The sequence below is a fragment of the Coturnix japonica genome, chromosome 15 (genome assembly GCF_054131305.1).
Source record: "Coturnix japonica strain WE chromosome 15, WE-NBRP24, whole genome shotgun sequence".
In the NCBI taxonomy this organism is placed as follows: domain Eukaryota; kingdom Metazoa; phylum Chordata; class Aves; order Galliformes; family Phasianidae; genus Coturnix; species Coturnix japonica.
In genome coordinates this window covers 14,433,175-14,457,202 of record NC_140677.1, presented here as the reverse complement: position 1 = coordinate 14,457,202, position 24,028 = coordinate 14,433,175, and the positions used below count along the sequence as shown (strand labels likewise).

The 24,028-nt window shown below is 36.0% G+C and overlaps 2 protein-coding genes across 6 annotated transcripts in view; one reads left to right on the top strand and one right to left on the bottom strand.

The window, feature by feature from the left end:
* Window positions 1–24,028, top strand: part of SYN2 (synapsin II) — a 103,513-nt gene that overhangs the window by 36,395 nt on the left and 43,090 nt on the right. For both annotated transcript variants that reach the window (XM_085516962.1, XM_015874777.3), the window contains exons 3-5: window positions 1,063–1,154; window positions 2,263–2,419; window positions 9,204–9,293. In XM_085516962.1, the coding sequence (XP_085373088.1) occupies window positions 1,063–1,154; window positions 2,263–2,419; window positions 9,204–9,293 (339 nt within the window). The remainder of the gene's footprint in view (window positions 1–1,062; window positions 1,155–2,262; window positions 2,420–9,203; window positions 9,294–24,028) is intronic.
* The window catches only part of TIMP4 (TIMP metallopeptidase inhibitor 4), a 56,153-nt gene continuing 42,247 nt past the window's right edge, over window positions 10,123–24,028 (bottom strand). For all 4 annotated transcript variants that reach the window (XM_015874776.3, XM_015874775.2, XM_015874774.3 and 1 more), the window contains 4 exons: window positions 16,902–16,999; window positions 14,280–14,394; window positions 13,826–13,950; window positions 10,123–13,683 (listed from right to left, as the gene is read on the bottom strand). In XM_015874776.3, coding sequence (XP_015730262.1) covers window positions 13,486–13,683; window positions 13,826–13,950; window positions 14,280–14,394; window positions 16,902–16,999 — 536 coding nt within the window. In that variant the 3' untranslated portion in view covers window positions 10,123–13,485. The remainder of the gene's footprint in view (window positions 13,684–13,825; window positions 13,951–14,279; window positions 14,395–16,901; window positions 17,000–24,028) is intronic.

The following is a 24,028-nucleotide window of genomic DNA, read 5'->3' as shown; positions in this document are numbered from 1 at the left end:
AACCTATGCTATAGATCTTTTTAATTGTATAACATTATCAACGAATGGGAGAGATTATTTGTCAATCTCAGATTTAAAAAATAAAAAAAAAAATGATTTTACAGTGTACAAATACATCAGTGTCTCACCTTTTGCATTGTTTTCACAGTAATCATAAATGTTCCCCTTGTGTTTAGAGAATCATTATAATGATTCAAGGAAGTATGTAAGCATTTGGAATTTAATGATGAGACATCTGCGCTTGAAGTCAAGAACATACTTTAAGCCACTGAGTTGGGACAATGGCTAGAGGAGTCAATACCTGCTTAAATTGACTGCTAAATTCTTGAAGTCTTACCCTGATTTCACTCAAAAACCTTCAATTATACAATTGAAGAGCAGGCTAATGAGAATTCTGACAGTCTCTATCCTCGATTAGTGTCTGGGATAGCACAGACACTTTTGTTTATCCTCCAGGAGACACTTGGCCGCATTTCAATTATTCTGCTGTGTAATGTTATTGTAAAGTGCTTTGAGAGTCTAAGCTGATGAAAGACTGGATAAATGGAAAAACATCCTGTTCGCTTATTTCAAATAACTGTAGGTTTAAAGTATGGATTTGGTTCCTTTCAAATGCCAGGTTTCCAGCATGAGAACGTAGAGAAAATTATTTACTTGTGAGTTTTGCAAGTAAATTGTTTGGTAGCACCACGCATTTTTGAAAAACGTGTAAAAGCACAAAAAAGAAAGTAGTAAAAGTATCTGAAGGGAATGGGAGAAAAATCAAAATGCACTTAGTGCGTTGTTCTGCCTATGTTAATCTATATTGTACTCCATACCAATCAAATATATAATCCCTACTACATCACAGCCCTTCTTTATACAGCTTTCTACTTTTTTCTTTATACTACATTTTATCCAAATGTGTTGTGCCATTACCCATACTGTGACCCTCACTGTTGGTTTAATATTCTTTCAGTGCTCCTTGTGTTCCAAATATATACTGTTAGCAGTTCAGATACACAAAGGGCTTTGGGGAAATAAAATAATACAAATCAGCTAATGTGAATCCTCTTTTCATAGGCAGAATTTTCTGAAATCAACTTGATAGCCCATGCTGATGGCAATTATGCAGTAGATATCCAAGTATTTCGAAATGGCACTAAAGTTGTCAGGTAAGAAAAAGAAAATAAGATAACAGCAGAAAGCAATAAGTGGCATAATTTACTCGTGTTAGATGTACTAAGTAATTTTATATGTGGTGGGGATTTTGACAAATACAACACAACTTGATCACTGTGCATGACAGTAGAGTAGATCCTGAGACAGGAATTAATCTCTCAACATTTAAATCACATGGGAAATGGAGCAGGTCACCTTTGGGCTGTCTGCAGCTGGTTCTTACCTGACTTCAGCTGCTGACGTTTTTCTCACAGAGGCCACCCATGCAGCTCCCCACTACCAAAATTTTGCCAATACAAAAGGTAATTAAGTCTGGTATAAATACATGCTTGGGAATCAGTTATCAATTTGAGTATTACCTTTCTGTCAGATTTATGACAGTCCTGGTGGTTTAGTACATGCCAGACCTTTATAGATGAGTAACAGTTGTTTCTAGCATTGAGTATTTTCTATTCATTGAATCATAGAATAGCTCAGGGCAGAAGGGATCTTAAAGATTATCCGTTCTGTTGTGCTGTTGGGCAGAGTTGCCAACCACTAGACCAGGCTGCTCAGGGCAAGATGGGACTTCACAGGGGCTGAGCTGGCAGTTACCTCCCTTGCCCTTCTGGCTACAACTCCTTGGCAGGGCTGCTCTCACAAGTTGTTTCTCCAAGCTACAAATATCTGGGATTGCCCTAACCAAGGTGCAGCACCTTTGCCCTGTTGAACCCTGTAAGTTTTACATAGGTCTACTTTTTAAGTCTGTCCAGGCCCCTCTGGATGATGGTATCCATTCCTTCTACTGTATGAACTGCACCACTCAGCTTGGTGTCATCAGCAAACTTGCTAAGTGTACTCTCAGTCCCACTGTCTGTCACTAATAAAAATGTTGAAGAATACTGGTCCCAAGACGCACCCATGAGGATACCACTCATGGACAGCTTCCACCTGGGCACAGATCCATTTCCCACAACACAGTGGCTGCTGGCAGAGGCATTTGCCTGCTTCATTTATCAGTTCTTGAGCAATGACATAAAAGAATCCTGAGAACACATTCAGAGTGCTGATATCTTCAAAAACAATTCTACTATTGATTAATACCAATCTCTTCCTTGCTAGGTCATTCAGACCTGATTTTGTTCTTGTTCGGCAACATTCCTTCAGTATGGCAGAAAATGAAGATTTCCGAAACTTGATCATTGGACTGCAGTACGCGGGCATCCCCAGCGTCAATTCCTTGGAATCAATCTATAACTTCTGTGACAAACCGTGGGTGGTAAGTGATGTACTGAAAAGTTCTCTTGGTGCAAACTGAGGAACTTACTTCTGTTTGCTTATTTAGTTCTTGCTCGTGAACACTGAGTGACCAACCGTAAAGTCACAGAGCAGTGAAATATTTGTGAGAGGAATAAAAAGCAAACTAAGGTATTTAAAGCATCTTTTTTTCCCCCAAATATGACAGCGCAGGCAGTGTGGAGATTGAGAAAAATATTTGTGGTATAAATACTGAAAGAAGTGAGGAAACTAATGGAAAGCCTATCCACTACTAACATCCTTCCTCAAGTGAGGAAAGTATTTATTCACAATTTGTGTGTGAAAAGCGAGCTGAGAATATTTTTCATATTTGTGGTTTTGAACATAATTTAAAGACTTTTAGCCAGTGTTTTCCTCATGCCTGCAAAATTTTTGGGGCTATGCTTCAGCGAGGAAACCTAAGGCTATTAGTTTCATCATTTGAAAGCTCTTTTCATAATCTTGGGCACATTGGTTAGGAGTTGACCTTTTTACAGTTACACCTGGAGTAGTGAGGCACATTGGAGAATCTCTGATGCAGTTTTAGTGTAAAAGCTTATTCTGCTTCTCACTGTGTATTTTGTAGTGAAGGAGGTAGACTTGAATGATATTTTCATTCATAGAGAAATAATTAGCAGGAACAAGTTAAATATGATGCTGTAAAAGATGATTATGGATGGTACTATCATTTCCTTTCATAGATGTGTTCAGTTGCCAAGACCTAATGAAGCTTTAAAGAATACTACTTGCTATAAGTAACCAGCAAGTCCTATTTGTTTTTTCTCATCTTGATGCTTAAGTAAGAAAATAACTTAATGCAAGTATTTTTCACACTAAAGGAAAGTCTTATTGTAATAAAATAAACATTTTTGAGGCCACAAATTATTTTACATTTAGTTTGAAAACCACTACAGAGTATTGTCAGGATGTTGAAACATAAATATTTTGCAGTTAACTTTATTATACTTTTGTGTTGCACTAAACTACAGCAGGTTCAATGTCCATAGCTGCTATAAATAGAATATGTTGATTAAACCTTGGCTATGATATAGCATATTACTTTCATTACAGAAACTGAATTGCTGTTTCTAGTTTCAGGTACTGATAAGAATTTAACAGAGCATAGATGACAATTCCTGCAATTGTCTGTACTAATAATTTTTGAAGAGAAAGAAAATCCTTGTGTAATCAGCCAGATTCTGTGATGGCTGTTAATGACTCTTCTACTGAAGAGGAAAAGCATAGAAGCATCTGTGTCTGTCTAAAACTGTTTTTTCATTACTGTGCCTTGGGAAGCTGGTTGGTTTAGAAAGATTTGAGGATCTACTTAGACATTAATTACTCATTCGTGCTGGTGAAGAAGATGGCAGTACCTACAGAAGACATGTGAGCATTATGACCTTAGTTGGCTGCTGCCAAGCTGGTGAAGCGATTGAAATGCTGACTTGTTATAATGACAGAAGGGATACCGGGGCTCACTGTAGCGTGTCAAGCTGCTGCATAGACATAACAACTTGTGAAGGGTGTCTGTCGCTGCATGGATGGGAAGTCTGGATGCTGAGCAGGCTCAGCCTCTAGTGAAGGAAACTGTTGGCATAGTGACAAAGTGCTACATCATTCTCCTGTTCAGTAGTGTGGGGAATAAAGGGAGAAAAATAGGAATTCTTTTCTGGTCAACAGCTGGAAGAGTGGAATCTGAAAACAGACAGATCCTGAAATCAGACTTATCTGTATTTTTAGGACACCTGAAAGATTCTGGCATTTTTATTATGCAGTGTTCCAGATGTAAGCCCGTATTCAGAAGATCACTGTGACTATACTTCATTGTAGGAATTCATTGCTATTAAAGAAGTGTGATAATATGCTCTGTTATGCCAAAGTGATTTCCTTGCTCTTCTGCACTCATTCTGAGGCTGATTATGACTTTTCCTTTTATCAGACTCCATTGTATTATAAATATCAGTTACTCTTTGTGTCTTTTCCTGCAGTTCATGAGTGGGCTCTCAAGTGAGCTTTGGGCAAGTTTGAAATTTTTTCCATCTTGCTCCTTTTGCCAAACTTACGTAACTCCATGACTTCATGTGTTAAATTTCAGTTCATGTTGTTTTTGCACATTTTTCCCCTTATTTATCTTCATCTTTCTCTTACAGAACACTTTGTTTCTCTGTTCAACTTCCTATTCTGGAAGGTTGTTTTTGTCTGTCCTTTGTTGCTTTCTGACAGTATCACAGTATTTTCCCTGGGCTTATTTTCTCCTTTTGTTGCTATAAGAAGTTGCACTTCTGTGCTTTCTCATTCTTCAAGGTATATTTTCATATTCTGAGCTGCAGACTGGGGCACTGGCATGAAAGTTACAGGCACTCTGCAGGGAGAAGCATATAAAAGAAATGAGCTCTGTTCATTCCAGCTTCCTGTTGACAGAAATTATTAAAGCTCTGCCAGCAGGCAGACATAGGCACATAGATAAGTTTCAATATTGTGTCATAGTATTTTCTAGAGAACAAATAACAGATAAAATGAATGTCCATAAGAAGAAAAGTCTTTTTCAAAATCTGTTTACTGTAAACATACTTTCATAAGTCAGCCTTCAGTGTTACTTTGTCTTAATGAGATAAAATGAGTTTATCAACAAATAAATTGTATTTTCAACCACTCTAGCAAGATTGATGTACGTGATAGGGAATACTGAGGACAGTGAGCAGCCAAAATATGGGAGTATGTGGATCTCACCTACTCATGCTGTTTAGTATCCTTTTTCAACTCTTACGCTTCAGGAATCCGTGGTAGCAAAAGCAGTTTCTTCATTTCAGGAATGGAGGCCAAGGGCTGCACCTCTCTTCCTCATTGGCTTTGAAACATTGAAGATTTACTTTCTTAGGTACTGGATGTCATTGTGTGACTGACAATGTCTGACCAGGTTCATATCACAATGTGTGGCAGTCCCCTCAACAAATTCTGTTGGCCTCTTTGAAAGCAATTACACTAAGAGAAAGTTTTTCCTATAAAAAACAAAGCAGAACTGGGACCTCTTGACTGTTTCCAGAGGCAAAATTTTGAATCAGATCTTTACTAATTGCTTAACTTCTACTGAAAAGAAACTATTTAAATAAAGTCTAGAAACTTCCATACCTATCACTGACATTCCCATTCTATGAAGCGCTTCTTCTCTAGTTTACAGTTGAGTTTATATCACTATAGAGTACAGCACAAGTTGGATGCTGGCCACCTCAGAAAAGTCCTGGGACTTTCTGTGCTGGATTTGAAAGAGCATGTTTGCTGATTCTGTTCTGGGGGGTTGCATTCGACCACTGAGCTTTCCCAACAGATAATATGGATTTTTTTTTCTTTGTTTTCCTCATCTTGTAGCAAGAAGACTGGAAAAATCCATGTAGGTATGAAGCCCGTATTGGCCAAGTTTGAATTTTGTGAGCAAATTTGTATATGCACATGATTGTGTCTGTACACTTTGAGAGTAAAAAGATTTAACAAGATATTTTGGCAGTTTTAAAATAACAGTTTATGTACAGAACTGTTCAAAAGTAAATAATGCATTGTTTCTGACAACAATTTCATGTTGAGACATCTAAGCACCTGCAAAAAGTTTCATTAACTTACGAGGGTCCTTAAGAATGACACAGGAGGGCAATATCTGCCAAAATACTGTTTGCATTGTTGGGCTGACTCTTCCCATCTTACTGTGAATCTTCATTGAATTAAATTTTACTGTTTTCTCAAAATAAACATTTTAACTGGAGGATTTCATACTGGGGGAGGGGAGCAACAAATGGAAAACCCATGACACAATAAAATCTCTTTATTGTAGTGAGACTGAAATTCACCTGAGAAGTGCCTAAGCACACACCCAAGTCTCATTAAAGTAAACAGGTGCACAAATGTTTCCTTGAACAGGACACTGAACTCAGTGTTCCCATAACAGTGGAATCAACTGCACATTCTTATTGCTGCCAAGTGAACCCAAGAAAGAGGTTTTATTTCAATGACTCAGTTCATAAAATTTTGTTTCCTTTTCTATCTTTTTGTTCTAAAATAAGAAGATCCAAAAGTCATCTTCATCTTGGCCACATGGTATGACTAGTTCTCTTCTGACAAACACCACTTTATCTGTTTCTATGCTTTATGCTTATAACTATTTTTAATTCTCTTAGTTAGTCCCTTACTAATGGGCAGAGCAGTAGGACTTGAATAAAAACTAGTGAGGAAGGGCAGCTTAACTTGGTGATCAGCACCAATATCTTGTGTGAGGCTGGACTCCAAAAGGTTGGGGAACAATTTAGTTTGTGTTGTAAAATTACTGCAAGTTCCCTGTAACTTATCTTTCCATTCACAGTCCAAGTGTGTTATTTGAATCACAGCAAAGAACCAGCACTATGAAGAGCACAAAAAGAGTAACACAGATACAGTTCAGGTAGTAGTAGAAGTAAAAAAAAAAAAAACCAACAAAACAGTACCAGCAAATACAAACGCAGAAATTGTAACAAAAAACAAAGGATGATGAAAAATCTTGGTTAAGTTCACTCCCACCCAGTGTATGTATCAAATATACCCTTCCACACAATCACTTCTTTTCCCACTGATGGGGGCCTACAAGTGTTTGTTACTCAGTTTGCTGGCTTCCAGGGACCTGCTTTCTGTGCCAATGGTACTGAGTGTTTGCTCTTTTGAATGTTTCTTACTGTTATGAGGCAGCCATGTTTTCCTTGAAGGACCAGACTTACAAGCCACAGCCTAAAAATGGTTTTCCTTCATCAGGATGCTGTTCAGGGTGGGATCAGAAAGGGGTTAAAAAAATGAAGTCTGTGTTTTGCAATGTTTGATTAACATAGTCTGATCTTCCCACTGTTGTTCATCATCTGCTTTTAAGAAATGTATGTTCAAAGAAAGCTCTCAGGAATACTGAATACCAAAATTGTTAGAAACTTTAACAATTTTACTTCAGAAATTTGACCCACAAACACTGATACAGATTTAATTTATTTGGAAAAGGATAAATTTTCATGTGAGAATACAGGAGTAAAACGTTCCCATCTCAGCAGCTTTTTTTGGCAACATAGTGATCACCTTTTTTTTTTCCTTGTTTCTCTACTACTGGGGAATGTGTATATATACAGCTTTTATACAGCTTTCTTATGTCTTGAATGAATGTCCTTATCTCCATAAAGAGAGTCATTTTTCTCTCTATCTTTTAGTAAAAATGGGGGAAAAAATCAGGAAAGAATCACAGGATATTCTATGAATAATTTTTTTTAAAAGGAATGTTTTGTAAGGGTAGATTTATTACTAAGTGCTTTATTTTAACGTAATGGTTTGGCTAAAATAATGTATTTAATAGGCAGTATTTCATCATGGAATTTTAAATTTGGGTCTTGGATAAGGACAGGAATAAATGCTAAGTTGTCAGGAATTCTATTCGCAAACCACCTTATTTTGGTAGCTGTGATAATATTTCCTTTCCTTGAGGTCTGTTTTCTACAGCACACATCCAGCTAGAGTTTTTTAGGCTTCTGGTGAAAACTATTCATCGTTAAGGTATTTTCCACTGGCCTTCTAAATTTAAATACGTGTTTTACCAAACTTAAGTAAACACCACTAAATTAAACAAATTTTCTATGCCAGCTGGATAGGCAGTACAGAGCTTTTATCATTATTTTTTTTCCCTTTAAATGGTCTTTACTATCCCTTCACCCTCAATTGCATTAACAGAGCATTTGATCATACCGCATCACAGACAGACTTGTATTGTTCTCTGCTTTTTTCCTGTTTGTAACCAGCAAATCCCACTATTCAAACTGTTGTGCTAATTTGTTTATGTCTCATGTTGGCATAATGACAACTAAACACATCATGGGCATGTACAAGCCAGAGCTTTGGAGTCTTGAGACAATAGTGGTCTTCTGACTGCCAAAGTCATCTTGCTCCCTGGAAACCTCATTTGCTAAACTGTAATTTGAAAAGAGATTTTGGTTTTTGAACTGCTAGAGCAGAAGAGCTGATCTGCTCACTAAAGAGAACAGCCCTTAAATATGTTTCTATTTAATAGAAGATTGCAGTTTTGTGTTTAAATATTGCTCGGCTTTTTATGTTCTTGTTACCATCGACATTATAGGTAGAGAGGATATGCATTGAGGAAAGGGCTCAGAGAATAAATGTTAGTAGAGCAGCCAATAGCGCGTAACTGTTTAAATGATCAACATCGCTGTTGATTGAAGACAGTGGAAAAATGGCTGTGTGGCTAAGGTACATGGCTAGAGCCTAGGAAATTAAAATTCTCTTCTTTCCTCTTCATCTGACTTGTATATGACACACATTTATTGCTCTTCTCTGTTTTCCAATTTTGCAAAATTGCCTTTCAATGTCACTGAAGTGCCAGAAGGTAAATTAATGTGAAATTTATTTGATCTTTGAATTGAAGATGGTAGGAAATTCAGTATTATAATGACTTCATCACAAAATGATCTTAAATATGCAAAATATGAGGTGTCTGAAAATCAGTATTCATATTTATTTTATTTCATGTAGGTGTGAGGGTTAACTCTTAGAGATACTGTTCTTTTTTCCTCTGTATAAGATGTCATAGCTTGAGTGGATTAAAAAGATGTGTAGAAGAGAGAGGAGAGAAACTAGATGATGTTTGTGTATCTTACGCTGAGCTTACGAAACACAGAAGACCAAAAGCAGGGTGATGGTATAACAACCCTTCAGCAGAATGTGATTGGTCTCCTGAGATTTTGTTTTGCCTTGTTTTTCAGTTTGCCCAGCTGGTGTCTGTCTACAAAACTCTGGGTCCGGAGAAGTTCCCGTTAATTGAGCAAACGTTCTATCCAAACCACAAGGAAATGGTATGTGCAAGTACTGCTACTACACTGGTTAACTGGCTCTTTTAAATAGTAACTGTAAACACACATGATCCATTTCTCACTTACTGTCTGTTTTAAAAGCTATTCTGGTAGTTTTCAGAGGGATGAGATGTGGTGACCACTTGAAAGCATTGTGGTAGTTAGATGAAGATTTTCAGAACTTAAGGCTGACGTTTTTTCAACTAATCAGCCTCAGTCTTTCAAGAGATTAAATGGTTGTAAAGACACAGAACAACTATTAGAGCACAAGGGTTACTTTTATGTTTTGCTTCAAACTAATTCTTCAAGACATGTTCGAAGACTTCATTATTTACCTAGATGACGTGCTCATGTTCATACATGTTCATGTACTTGAGCTGGCACTGTTTGATTTCCAGTCTTTTACACATGTAAAAGTATTCATTAAAGTGACACTCATGATCTTCCCTAAACCTTTTTTCTCAAAATAAAATGACACTACAGATTTTTGATCTTTAGGTGGAAGAAGTTTCCTTCATCCTCAGGTTGTTCCTGAAAATAGATTGGAAGAGGCTACATCAGTGTGGCTTTTTCCTTGAAACTGGCCTGGCAGGATGTAAACACAGTTTCCAACTTGCTGATGCTTCTCTTTTATTGCTCAGATAACAGATACCAAGTGCACAATATCACTATTTGATGGAGGCAATTCATACTGTTTTTCAATGATTGATTACATTGCCATACATCATTCAAATATGCTGTAATATATGATTATGCTGAAGATAATTTGTGCGGTTTTGCCTTCTGATGAAATTCTGGGGGACTTTGTGACTTGAAAAATAATCAGGCAGCATCACATTAGGTAGCATTTTTATTTGAATTTCTAGAATAGGTGGTAAAATTATTTCGATGTCAGCATTTTCTTAGTTAATAAATTGAAATAATATGCTGTTTGAATTTTCACTTTTAAACGCTATTTACGGCCTGCCTTATTTGAATTTACTTTTACAGAATTTGATTTTTACTGTTTCCCCTTTTGTAGTTCCTCTTGTGCTCATGCATTCATGTCTTATCCCCCAAATCACAATCTAGAGTTCCTTTCATCCAGTTCAACCCAGTGAGGGGTAAGGGGAGGAGAGCAGGGGTAAACTTCAGATCTGTGGATGGAGTTTTTGGCTGAGCATGCCAGTTGTGCTTTTGGGTTTTTGTTTCTTTCATTCTTTGGTGATCGTTTGTACTGAGTCTTCAGGCAGCAGTAAAAGGTAAATAAACAAAGATGCCATTCTTTTGTGTAAAACTGGAGCTGCTTTAAAGAAACACTTCTTGAAACAGAAACATTCATCCATCTCAAATTGATTAGAACTATACAAAATGCTGTAAAGCTTTCTAAACTCATTGCTAGTTGAGTCATATTTACAGCCTTTCCCTCAGTAATTAGTTCCCTTTATTTCGCTGCATTTCTACCTCCTATGTTATATCAGGGGAAAAAAAATATACTTACTATAATTGCTGGGCATTTTAATAAAACTTGAATAAAGCATTGTGTCAAAAGAAAAAAACCTAGCAATATTTAAGGATTTCATTTCTCCAGCATTCACCTGTACCGCTTCCATTCTCTGATCTTTTCTCTAATTGTAAGTCACATGAATAATTTTCAGGTTAAAATAGAATGTTGTACCAGGCTGTGTTTCTGCTCTGACCATCCTGACAACATGCATGTGGTGTCAGGAAGCAGAAATAAAGTTAACCTGCTTTTAATAATGTACCAATGCCACTGCTGTCAGAAACAAATCTGTATATAGGAAAGTAACAGCCAGAAATCAGCACTACTTCATCTTTTTCATAATCTTTGTTGGTTTTTCAGGAAAATTAAGAAATCATTTTGAGAGGGTTTGGTTTTCTTAAAATCTTTTCTGGAAATATTTATTTATATGGAAAAAAACCACCCCATATCTTCTTATCAACCATAATGGGAAGTTTTGGCAAGATTTTTTCAGACAGAAATCAAACTGGACGGCCAAGAATTTTGAAACATTTCATATTGGATATTTTATGGCAGATCAAATATAAAACATTTTAAAAACTCATTATAACATACAATCCATGTTATAGTTTGTTCATAAATACTGAAGAAAACATTTATTTTTACAATGTCTACAAAGAAGGCAATGAGAGTTTGGTTAGTTCTGTTTAAGGTCTACTTTGAAAAAGAAACATAACTGTGTTTAATTTAAAAGCAGAAAATATCTGTTTTCTGCTGAGTGATATTCAAAATGCACCATTACATCAAAATACTTTAGGAAACAAATGCTATTCTTTCCGTGTGTGAAATACTAACCAGCCTTGTGCTTGATTTGGACCTTGTATCGTCATTAAGCTTTTGCAGACTTTGTCTATGAATTGTTTCTGTTTGACAGTAGGAAATTATGCCTGGTTTTCTTGCTGTTGTTTTTTTTCCTTTTTTTATAATGTGTCTGTGAACTGTTAATATATATACACAGCACTAGCAACGATTAGCACTGCCAGTGTTGTCTTTGCAATATCAGTTCCTTATTGGAAGAAAAGTGGCCTTCATATTTCCCTTACGTAAGTAGATGTGTGCACACATGTATGTCAATGGCTGAAACTGGCCAACTGGTCATCTTTTGTTTGTCTACAGCAAAACAGAAAACCAAATGGGCATTATATTTGGCAGCACAGGTGTGTGATGTTTTAATTTAGGACTGTAAATAGAAATTGACAGGCAATGTTTACATCCCTACTAAGGGACATAGGTGACTCTCCCTCAAAGGAATAGTGCTGAGTGTTCCTGTCGGTTTTGCAATGTTTGCAGTCTTAAATTCCTATGTGAGTAATATGAAAGTAATCCTCAGGCAAAATTGGAAAGATTTTCAAGAAACCCAATAAAGAAAACTAGATTAAAATGTAGGATCCATAACATGTATTGTGGTTCTCATCCAGTTTCTAGAACACAAGCACTTCTTGAACAGCTGTCTAAACTCTTAATGAGATAAGTTCTGCAGTTTTACCACTGTGAATTGAGATGCTTTTGTAAACTTATGTTTGTGTGAGACTGGCTACTAACCACAGTAATCAATACTTAAAAGCCTAAAAATAATTGAAGGCAAACTGTTGTAACTCTAGCATAAGTTCATGAGTTGCCAAACTCATTATGACAAATTACAATGGGCATTCATGAATGAAAAGTGATTAATATAAATTTAATTTACTATTAAATATGATCAAATGTTTGAGAGCTTTTTAGAAATCTTGCAGTGTAAGTTATTAAATATCTTGCACGTATACTTTTATATGAGTTTATGAAACCACGGCTTTAACATTGCTGAAATAAAATGTCACATAATTAGAATGGCACTATTAAGTACTACAGCTGCAGTGATGATGGATGTGGTTTCTGTAAACATGTAAGCAGTTTTCACCTGGTGTCATTTGTGTTGATTCCACAAAATGCTGAAGCATTAGATCTTTAGATTCCTATGGACAAGCTATACCTTGTAGAATATTGAGTTAGATATTGGGGTTTTGATTATCAACTTTGTGTTTTAACTTAATTATCAACAAATGTTACAACTCTGTAGTTAAAGAAACCTGTGACATAATTACGAAACAAAATGTGGGGCATAGATTGTTTTGATCTATGTGTCCAACTGGTTTCAAAAGGTAAGGAAAAAACAGGGATTTTTTGAATATTTTATAGCAGATTGTTAAAATACTTTACATATACACTGTACAATAATTCTTTTGTATCAGAAGACTTTCACATGGGGAAAAATAGTTCTATAAAACATTCATTAGTTCATCAGAATGATTTGAAATAAAACGTGGAGCTCTTTCGATGTGTAGGTTAGCAGAAGTAGGGTACAGATTTCTGATCATTCTTATGTTCTCATACATTCATATTGGTGAAAAAAACAAACAACAACAACAAAAAAAACTTGTTATGCCTTATAAAACCCAGAGCAGCATTCTCAGTTTGAGCCTCTCTGTACAAAGCACGACTTAAGGAGTAGCTACCTTCGGGAGATTTGTTCCTCTTCTTATCTGAGTGCCAATTCCAAAGACTCATACTTTAGCTTTACAGGACAATTTGTTTTTGTTTCTAAGCAATGGATACATTAGATGATAGCAGTTCAAAGCTGTGAGCGTGCAATTTTTGATGGAATTAGACTCCAAGGCTTTTCAGGAAGTGATCACTTTAAGGTTCACTGATGTCAATAAACTCTTTCTCTGGGGGAGGGCCACCTCGGTACCAGCTGCAAGTGCCATCACTTCTCTTGATACAGGCGTAATGCTTGGCTTGGTGCCCGTATAGCTTTCTTTCTATCAGCCAGTCTGTCCAGAGGCACTCGTTTGGTGAAGTGATTGAGCAGGGCACCATGTAGCAGGTAGTAATCTAAATGTGAAACAGTACATTAATTCAGTAAATTGAACGTCTCTAAAAGAGCAATAAAATACATGGTGTATTTCACCAGTGAAAAATGCTGTTTCCTGAAAGGTGAGTTCCACTAGTGAAGAGTATTTTGTTGCATACTTACTTTGCAGCCACAGCCCATTTGATATCTCTGGTTAAGACTCTTCTTTTGAGACAAGGATAAATCATCCCATGGTTCAATGTAGTTGCATAAATGGATGAGGACTTTACCATCATTTAAAATCTGGCCTAGAGCATGGGAAATAAGGAAAATAAGGCAAGCAAATGAAATACTGAACTAAATTGAAGTCAAAAGTTTGTAACTAATTGCACCAAATTTGTCATAATTCACAGTTTTTTCGGTGAATTTTATTTAAAATGTCAGAACTATCCTTTGAGATAGTTGCAAAGATTGCACATTAACTGTAGCATTATACAACTTGTTCATTTAATTCTGTTTGTATTAATTAAACAGCACAGAAATATATAGAGGGGGTTTTAATAAAAAAGTGAAATTTGACATTGAGCAGTAAGTTTTTTGTTTTGTTTTGTTTTTAATAGGTTTTGTTGTGTTTTACCTGTCAAAAGGTACTGTTTTTTGTTGTTTGCTTCTAGTTTCACTCCACAGAGTGATGAATCAAAGGGAGTATAGACATACTGCACATCCTTCAGCTTTTCAAATCCTTTAAACATCTGAAAATTATCAGAAAGTGAAAGTCAGAGGGGGAAAAGAAACATGAAAAAGCATTGTAAACAAGAACTGAAATAAGTACATGGTGCGTCTTCTGGAAAAAGGGCTCTGAAGTTTGAACTTCTATGAAAAAATACCAACCATTAGGCTCCATCTCTTCATAAAATGAATTGTCTGTTATTTTATAAGAATATTAGGCTTTTTTTAAAAAAAAATCATTTTAAAATCTGATTTTTAACTGTTTTTAATGGCTCTCTAAAGCTTTCTCTTTGCATTACATTCTACTCGTGTCTCCCATTTAAAGAATAAAACAGACCCAGCACTCATCTTAAAGAAGGTGCTACAGTGTTGAATCTTTAATGATGAAAAAATTACCAATATATTTGCATGTAAATGATCAGTGTAATGGTGTGCAACTCCTAGAACATAAAACATGCTAGGAAGTGGAGCACTGTTCCTATGTTCTGTCAGTAAAGCATACTGTTTTTACACATCCAGTTGATAATTTTGCCCAACACAACCTTCTCTAACAACTCTTAGAAAATGGGAGCTAGCTCTTACAATTTCTCTCCTGCAGCACCAAAATGAATAGGTTCACAACCAAAGCCCATGCAGCCTTCAGATTATCTGCTCTCTAACCAACACTTCCAGCTATGGCTAAGCGAGCCATTAAAAGACAGAAACAAAATTAGTTATATCCAAACGTGAGAAGGAACCGTAAGACGCTAATCAACTTCAGAACGCCTGTCATCACCTAATATGACATAACTGAAGCCCCAGCACTCGGGGGGCCCCGTTTCGTTACATCATGCTGTGTGTTGACAGCTGTGGACAATTGCAAGGTTCACAGCTCTCATGGGCAAGCTCTCTCTGTTGCAGCTGGCGTCCCTGGAAAATATGTTCATATTACTCAATTTCTCTCAGGAGATTTAAATAGTACAGCGTGCAACAAAATACACAGTAATATGTTAGGTTTTTTTGAAGCCTTATTTATAGAATTACAAAAATAGTTAAAGGTGTTGTCATTGCTCTTCCCATCCAAAAACATTAGGCACTCATTTGAAATACTTAGTAAAAGAAAAAAAAAAAATTCAGAATAGCAACTAAGAAGAAAAACAAAATTAAAAAAATACCCAGCATCCTGTACAGAGCAATGGTGAAACAGAATAGTGTAATTGAAAATGCATGTAATGGTGATGGACAGTGTGTCTACTTTTATTAGATAGAAGCCAAATGTAAATGATCTTCTCAAGAAGATGAAGATGCAGAAGCAGGTCATGTGTGCTGCAGAGAATCTGCCTCATAGATGAAGCAGAGCTCCAATTGGAAGGAGCCAGCGCCTTCCTTACTTCCCATAAAAGTCTCTGATTCCTGTCACCTTTGGAACTGGAATCTCTTGCTTCTGTGACACTTAAATCCACCTTATTTGGGCTATGCTAGGCACAGAAGTTTAGTACAGAGTTAACTGTATGAACTCTGCAAGCATCCCGTGTGTTCACTTTCAGAAACCTCAGATAGGACTACATTCTATAGTAGGGTGCAACTTTATGTGAGTAACCTACTACTTGATCTGAATTAGCTTAAGAGCCATACATAGATTACATACATTTATGTAATATATGCATATATGCTTATATATACATGAATCAATAGCAACTCATATTGGAGATCTGATCAATATTTAAAACGAGCATTTTGAGTTTCATTGGAGGTAGAGTTTGTTATTAGCTGAACAAAACTTTATGATAAGTATGGAGCACCCTAAAGCCCTCATCAGGCTGCTGTTTGTTTATTTGGTCTATGATATTCCAGCTCTGATTTATCTCTGGTTTTGAGATGAATATTTGTTAAACCATTTCTTAGATCTGTTCAGTTCAGTAAACTGTATTTGATCTTCTCTGTCATTTTCCCCCAACACCTGAAAGTGTGGGTGCTTTCTGAGTAAACGCCAGGATGGCCTGACCCAGTTCTACCTTCTGATATAATGCATTTACATCTTATGTATGCATCACTATAAAGTACACATATTGTTTAGTTATCAGCTTGAGCATCATCTCATACTCCCACTGTGCACAGACCCTGAACAGAACATTAATGAATGCGTCCCCTTATGGGAGCTGAAAAAATAAATGGAAAAATCCTATGAGATCCTTAATCTTTTATTTTGTGCACTCCTATTTACTCTCCTAGCAGCATTCACACAAATTGATTTTTCTTAGCAGGGAAGGAATTCTGCTTCTGCATATGTCCATATCCACTTGTGAAAAGCTCTCTCTATTGCAGCTGGATAGATGCTGCAGACGCTTCTCTGATATCCAGAGTTCTCTCTTCTTTTTTTTCCTTCTTTTCCTTTTTTCAACCCTACTCTTAATTCAGTGTAGTTCACCTATGTCTAACCTTGAAACCAGATGGATCCTTTTCCAGCTTTAAGCATCTGGAGCTAAACTGTGTAGCAATATACAGAGGTTATCAGTATTGAACTTCAAATTAGCTGAGTGATTCCATGTACCTTTATTTGTTTGATTTCATACCGGATCATTTTGTGGGTATCAAGAGGATTGTCACTGGCAGGAACCACCTTTTCACTGGATATTTTTGCTCGAATCACTGTAATAGAGGGGAAAAAAAAGTTTAAAAGCAAGTAAGCATATACCTGATTTCACGAGTAATAGCTATCACTATTTCCTATTCTTAAAACAAGGAAAGGAAGACATTTCTATGACAGAAAAATAGTTTATTCTCTTTCCTACGCTTGTTTTGTGTCCCTCATCTATATTTTTTAAAATATATCAAGAATATTTGGCACAAGCAATAAAATCATACTAATAATATGGTATATTTCATTGAGCCCAAAGATTTTCTAGGAACTTCCACCACCCCAAAATTGTTTGTAGTCCAGTTTTGGCTTGGTTCTTGATCACTGTTATCGTGTCTCCTCTGCAGATGTGCTCCTTGTTAGAACAAGCTGTATCTCCATGAAGAGAGTGGCAAAGGCTTTAGGTTATGCCTCTTCATGCAGGTATCACAGAGACCAGAAATTCTTCTTCAGCATTAGAGCTAATGCATTAGAGCATTAATTCCAAACTCCCTGAAATGCTGTTCTAGATTTTGTCCATTCCTATAGTGAAATCCTCATACTTATTGTTCTCTTCAGAAAATCAAGTTGATGTTGAGGAAATATACATATATACACACATATATATACGTACATATATTGATATATATATTTTTCTGACATTCTCCTTTCCATCCCCAGCAAATTTGTTCAATAAATTAGCTAAATAAAAGGAATAGGAAATCCAAAATGCCATTTTTCTTATAGTCAAATAGAGGTCAGTTTCATTTAAAAGTGTGCAATTCTCATTTCCTCACTTATTAGCAGAACAAATTAGATGTAAAAATCAACATGGTGCATATGCCTGCAGCTTCAAAGCTGGAGTCGTCCATTTTTGGTATGGGGCTCCCTCCTCCCAAGCCATTCAGACTCTTTTAAAGACCTTTAGACTTTCTGATTAGATTGAAAGGAAAGAGTTCTTTAAAGTATGAGCAGCAAATTCTTCATTTCAAATAGTAAGTGGCAGCATCTCTTTAATCATCTGCAGATGTGTCATGTTCCCACAAATTAACAGTACTTCTAAGTGCTTTGATCTACTTCCAGACAAAAAGTGTTGTGGCCTGTTTGTGCTATGTTGATGGAAAGGTCAGATTAGAATCGTGTTCTGTTTTGTGTTGTTTTCCTTTATAGCAATACTTTGTAAGGAAAGGTTTCAACATGAAAAAGTCCATTCAGTAGAAAGTAAAAGTTGAGACAACAACTTAGACCCATAATTTCCTCAGTATCACAACATGTTTTATATGAAGAAAATATTTTCTTTCATATTCAATACAAATATATGTAGGATAATTAAAACTACTTTTCCCCTTTTGCTTAAGATTGAAATATTATTAATTTTCATATTTGTATTAAATTCTTGTTACCGTCTGACAGGAGCGTGACAGGTTACCTACAATAGCTCAAAGAGTCTCCATGGAATGCTGTAAGGCAGTTTGTCATTATGAGATCTTCTTGTGGGTGTGTAGAGAGGAAAAAAATAAAAAAGGAAGAAGGAAACTTATTTGTTTAAGAGAGAGTTTCCAGATGGTGGAATTAGTCCAAACTGAGATGTGTTTTTTTCTAAATGACAAGAAAGTTTTTACATTAAAGGATGTCTAAATCTTCAGTTATTTCGGTTTACATTTCTCCTGAAATCAGATTCATGCACACACAGATTTTTGGGGTCTTTTAATCCTCCTCATTTTTTTCTGTTCTTTGATTCCTTTATTTTTTTCAATCAGTCATTTCACTGTCTCCTAAAACCTCTGATTCATGTGGTTGCTTCTGTTTTTAACCACAAGCACTTCCTGATTTAGCATTCTTGGGCCCAACCATCTCCTTTTCACTCATGGTTCAGAGGGTGGTTATAACTTAAGATTCCTCCATGTCTGTACTTCTTTTCAATAAAAGGTTTCAACTGTGCCATTGCTGGGTTGGCTTCTCTGCTTGGCTGAGAATAACCTCTGCATGTTTAGGGCAATAATTTCAGTTTATCTCTCAGACAGTTGTTGGTTCCACATGAGAAATTCCACATGAAATGCATACGCATAGGTTTTATCTTCTAATGCCAGTAATTCAGTCTGCCTCAAATTTGTTCCACATTAAAAATACAGGATGCATTTCATGCTAATATTTCAGCAGTGGGAGGCTGCATTTATGCAGTGCTCCCACATTTTATAACTCTTGGTATTTTAAGAAATATTTTGTGTTTTGTAGCTGAAAACTGTGTTGAGTAGCTGAAATAGGAAGAAATGAATGTGATCAAAGCTATGCAGGTGGTCAGTTAGAGCCTCAAACCAAAAATCCTAATGGCAGCTATTGGTTCCCACTATGGTGTTGAGTCCATGCTGTTAAATTGCTGCCCCTCTAAGCAACTGCAACTGCACTAGGGTCATATCACACTGCACTTATAGGAGGGCACTGTTCTATTTAGTAAATCAGCTTGGCAATTGCACGTTTATTATTAGATTATCTATTAAGAATATTTTTCTTCCTCCTTTCCTTAAGAATATTATCTCCCAACCATTTCTACATCAATGAAAGGTAATTTTGAACTGCGCAAAAGGACAGAACTTACTTATATTACTTATCAGCTATATTTCTGTTGAAACAATATGGAAACAAGTGTTAGATTTTCTATAATGCAGACGTATTCAAAGCTAAAAGGTTAGGCATTAGCCATGTATTTTCTAGTAGTGTGTGGTTTCTCTCTGAAATCAGATCCGGCAGCTGTTTACAGGTACACAAATGTTACTATCACCTCATTTAATAGAAGGCATTTTATGTGCACTCACTTTTAAATATATAAGCCTAGAAATAAATTTAAAATAATGCAGTAGCTGAACTACCTGGACAAAGTTATCAAGATTGTGAAGATCACATTAATATGAGAAATATACACTAATATTTAGTTATCTTATTAATTTGGGCTTAGTTTGTTAATTTTGTTTCTGGAGTATAATTTCCAGAAGACTGAACTATTTTTCATCTGATTAAAAAAAAATAATAATAATTGTAAGGGCGATTGGAATAGGAATAGATGTACTTCCTTTAATTACAGAAATATCCACAGAGTGAGGAAAATATGTAGCTACACCCTTCTCAGATGTGTTAAGACAAGAAAAGTGACATGAGCTGCAACTAGAAAAAATGTCATTTAGAAAAACATAGGGGAAAATGACAGTGAGGTGTGGAAGGGGTTGTTATGTACACAAATATTCAGAGCTTGTGGTAAAAAATAATTTACAACAAAAAGAAAAGGAGAGAAAAGGGTGTGGGAGGTGGAGAGAAAAGAGAGAGGGAAGTGAAAGAGCTCTACCCAATGGCCAGACAAGAAGGGAAATGACAATCTCTGAAATAAATGTAAGTAAGGCAGTAAGTCCTTTTACCAAAGTGGAGGGGGAAAGCTTCTTATGAAACATTAGTAAAGTAGTTCTGTTTTGTATTTATACTCTTTTTGTAATCCCCACTAAGAACTGAGGGTTATCTTCCCTCTTAGTTGGGTATATCAAAATAGAAATTCCTGATTAATCCTCAATTTACCTGATATTAATTCTTACTGGTGCCAATAGAAATTTGGACTACCTGGTAAAGGTACGTCTGACTGTTTTTAAGAATGTGGACTCCTCACTGAAATTAACCTTAAAAGCATGGACCATAATGGAATGGCTTAATATGTTGCCCTTATTCTGAAATGTTTAAGGCCTTTTAAAAGTGAGTCCTTTAACAATGAATATTCTGGTTTCTTGGTTCATGCTGAAGGATTTGCCAAGTAGTGTCTCATAAAAATGCCATTTTTATCCTGTTTCCATTTATAATTTCCTTCATTTCTCTCTAGTCCAAGAGCCCTAATCCTAGCACTGAGTTCATTTCGCATGTTTTCGTGGGAAATGAAAGATGACTCCTATATTATAACAGTTGTGCTACCAAATCAATGACAGTGATACCAGTTTGAGATATAACTATACACCATTCTGAGAAAATCTAACAAATCTGATATCTGGTGCTGTCACAGGCAAACAGTGCATGTTCCACATAGTTTTTGCCTTTCATTCTTACAATGTAGAGGTGACTGAAACAGTTGTTTTGCAGCATTGATTTTTGAGCTATTATGCAAGCCTTTAGTTGTTGCAGACTTCAACAGAGAGTAGAATAATTACCTTGAATAATCTTTAAAAAGCTGGAAAAACAGCAAATGTGTTTAGCAAACAGCTGATCTATTAATGTAGATTTCAACAAGGCTGATTGGCAAACAGCAATTTCATTCCAAACAGAGACCTAATTGAAACTGTTGTACTGGTTCAATTGTAAAAAGAGTGCTGTGGCAGCAAACTTGTCCAGTACTGAGTGAAACTCAAAACATCTTTTCCTCTGTTTGTAGGATGCATTTCTTAAATGTAAGTATGCATTGTTAATAATCCCTTTCTCCACAGTTCCTAGAACAAAAGCCAAGGAATCTATATTTCAGAAGATGCCTATGTTAGATAGGATATGAACACAGCCTTTGCCTGCTTTGTGTTTTAGTTTTCTGATATTCCATTAATAACTGTTCACAACTGTCTGTAAAATAACTAAATCAGTGGCACCATAATTGACTGTCTTTTTGAACATCACAAGAATAAAAACAGAACTTGTCAGGCTGTTGGGACACAGAGGCTTTGGATCTGTACCCACAGATCTTGTTGAATAATATAATTATAACATTTTTTGTCCTCTACTCTATAGAAACACTCTAGAGGAGCATTGCCTTGTTTGTGTTGCATGAGAAGGCAAGTGTGGTGAGATAACAGTATTATAAGAACAGAAAAATCAAATCCTTCTACTAAAATTTTATTGCTTGGTCTGAAGGAACCCCAGGGAGATTTTTGAAAGGGAAGTTTAATTTAAAACTCAAGAACTGAGCCAAACCTAAGTTGTATTAATCCAATGTAAAATAGAAAAGAAAGAGTAGATGATGGATAAACCTATATTTTGCACACTGAGAACAAAGATTACATGATCTAACTTAATATTAGCAATAATAATATTGCTAACAAGTTTAATATTGCTAACAGGCTAATACTGCTGCTGTGTAAATGTTTTGGTTACATCTTTCTTCTCTCTATGATGAACTGCAATTTTTTAATGTCATTCACTGTTATTCGTGGTGCTTCTGTTCAATAAAAACAGAGCATTCCAAAATTCACCTTCTTGGAAAAAGAATGCATACACTTCTGAAGTCTATGAAGCAGAAACAAATAATTGTTTTATCACTATTTGATACATACATTAATTTGCACTGATTATCAACTTTTTCAACATAAATGCTTTGCAGACTTTGATTCTGCTGTTGCGTTTTATTAGTGGTTGTCTGCATCTGAAATGCATTTCTGTTGAAGCTCATTAGGACTTTCTGGTAGGTCAGGATTTTGTGAGTCCCTGTGTGTTTTTGGCTTGGGATGCAAAAATTCCTTGTGTTGAAGGGAAGAGTTGATTTAGTTTGGCTTCCTTGTTAAACCAGATTATGTAGTCCTTTTATTATTATCAGATGAAGAATATATTCAGTTTGTAAGGGGGAGGTTTTTATACACGTTAAAATGGAAGAGGTTTCTTAACAGATATGTGCTAGTCTTAACTTATTTATTACATGAAAAACATCGTGATTTCCTAACGTTGTTCAAGGTCACTTTCATTTTTCTGCACTGTTTTTACAGCTGCTACTCATGTTACCAGAAATATTTCTCTCTACTTCACAAGCCTCAAATACCACATCATTTGACTAGTAATCAACATCTGCCTAATTTCAGCTGAAGAATAACACTCTCTTTATACTCTGAAGTCTGTAGAACAACATACATCATGTTATTGTAGATTTCCATTCATGGCTGCATACCTCTTCCTCCATGCGGAAGAAACCCCGTACTGTTGAAATACTTTTTAATGAGAAAGTTAGGGATTAAAATTGCTAGATTAATAGGATTAAGAATCTGGCAGTATTTTACCGTCTGTTTTATATTATTTAGTCATTGTTCATAAGCTTGCATTTTGTTTTTCACACAGCGTATGCAGAATGATTTTGAAACCATGGGTTTTCATTTCTTATCCCTATAATGTACAGTTTTAAATAAAAGTAACATAGTTGCTGAATTATCCTATCTTGCACATAAGTCACCAGTAAGTTGATATTACTGAGTTACTTTTAAATCAGTGAACTGCAATAATTGTGAGTTTTTCTCTCACAACAATGAACTCAGTTGGATTTTTTTCCACCGAAGTGTGATTTTTTTATAGTCATCACTGATCTAATTGACCAGAGTTTTGTGCTCTACGGATACATCTCTAAAATTCTGTCCTGTTGCTCACTATTTCATGATGCCACCTCATTATACAGCTTCAGCTTTAAAGCTGTCAGGAATGCTGCCATGAAAACATTCAGTGAGTAAAGGAGAAGAAAGTGACAGTATTTTTCCAGACTGAGCCCCAATTTCATGGTTAAATGGCAGGATTCTGAAGAACATTTACAGCAGATTTGAAATTCTTAAGTTGCACGACATTGACGATGCAGTCTTACACTGTGATTTGAAAAGAGAATAAGGAAATCAGTTAGGCCTCAAATTCTTTTCCTCTAATACTTCTTAACAGCAGCATGCACAGGTGCTGTGTTTTTCCCATCATTTGTACGTATATTTTTCAAGGAAGAGAGAGAATTAGGATAGAGTCCAGTTTGTAATTTCTCTTATCAAACTTACAATACCTTGAACAGAAATTTAGCTTTCATTTCTTTCATTTTTGCTACTTCTTTCCAGTCAGTGCTGATTTGTCCTAGAAATATACCTGTGCATTGTTGTCACTGATTTTCACTCTAGAGGCAGAACATTCACACTCTGCAAGTTTGCTGATGATGCAGAATTGTGGGGAGTGGCTGTTACACCAAAAGGTTGTGCTACCATTCAGTAAGACCTGGACAGATGGGAGTGTTGGACAGGGAGGAATCTGATGAGGTTTAATGTGAGCAACTGTAGAGTTTGCACCTGGGGAAGAATAACTGCATGCACCAGTATAGG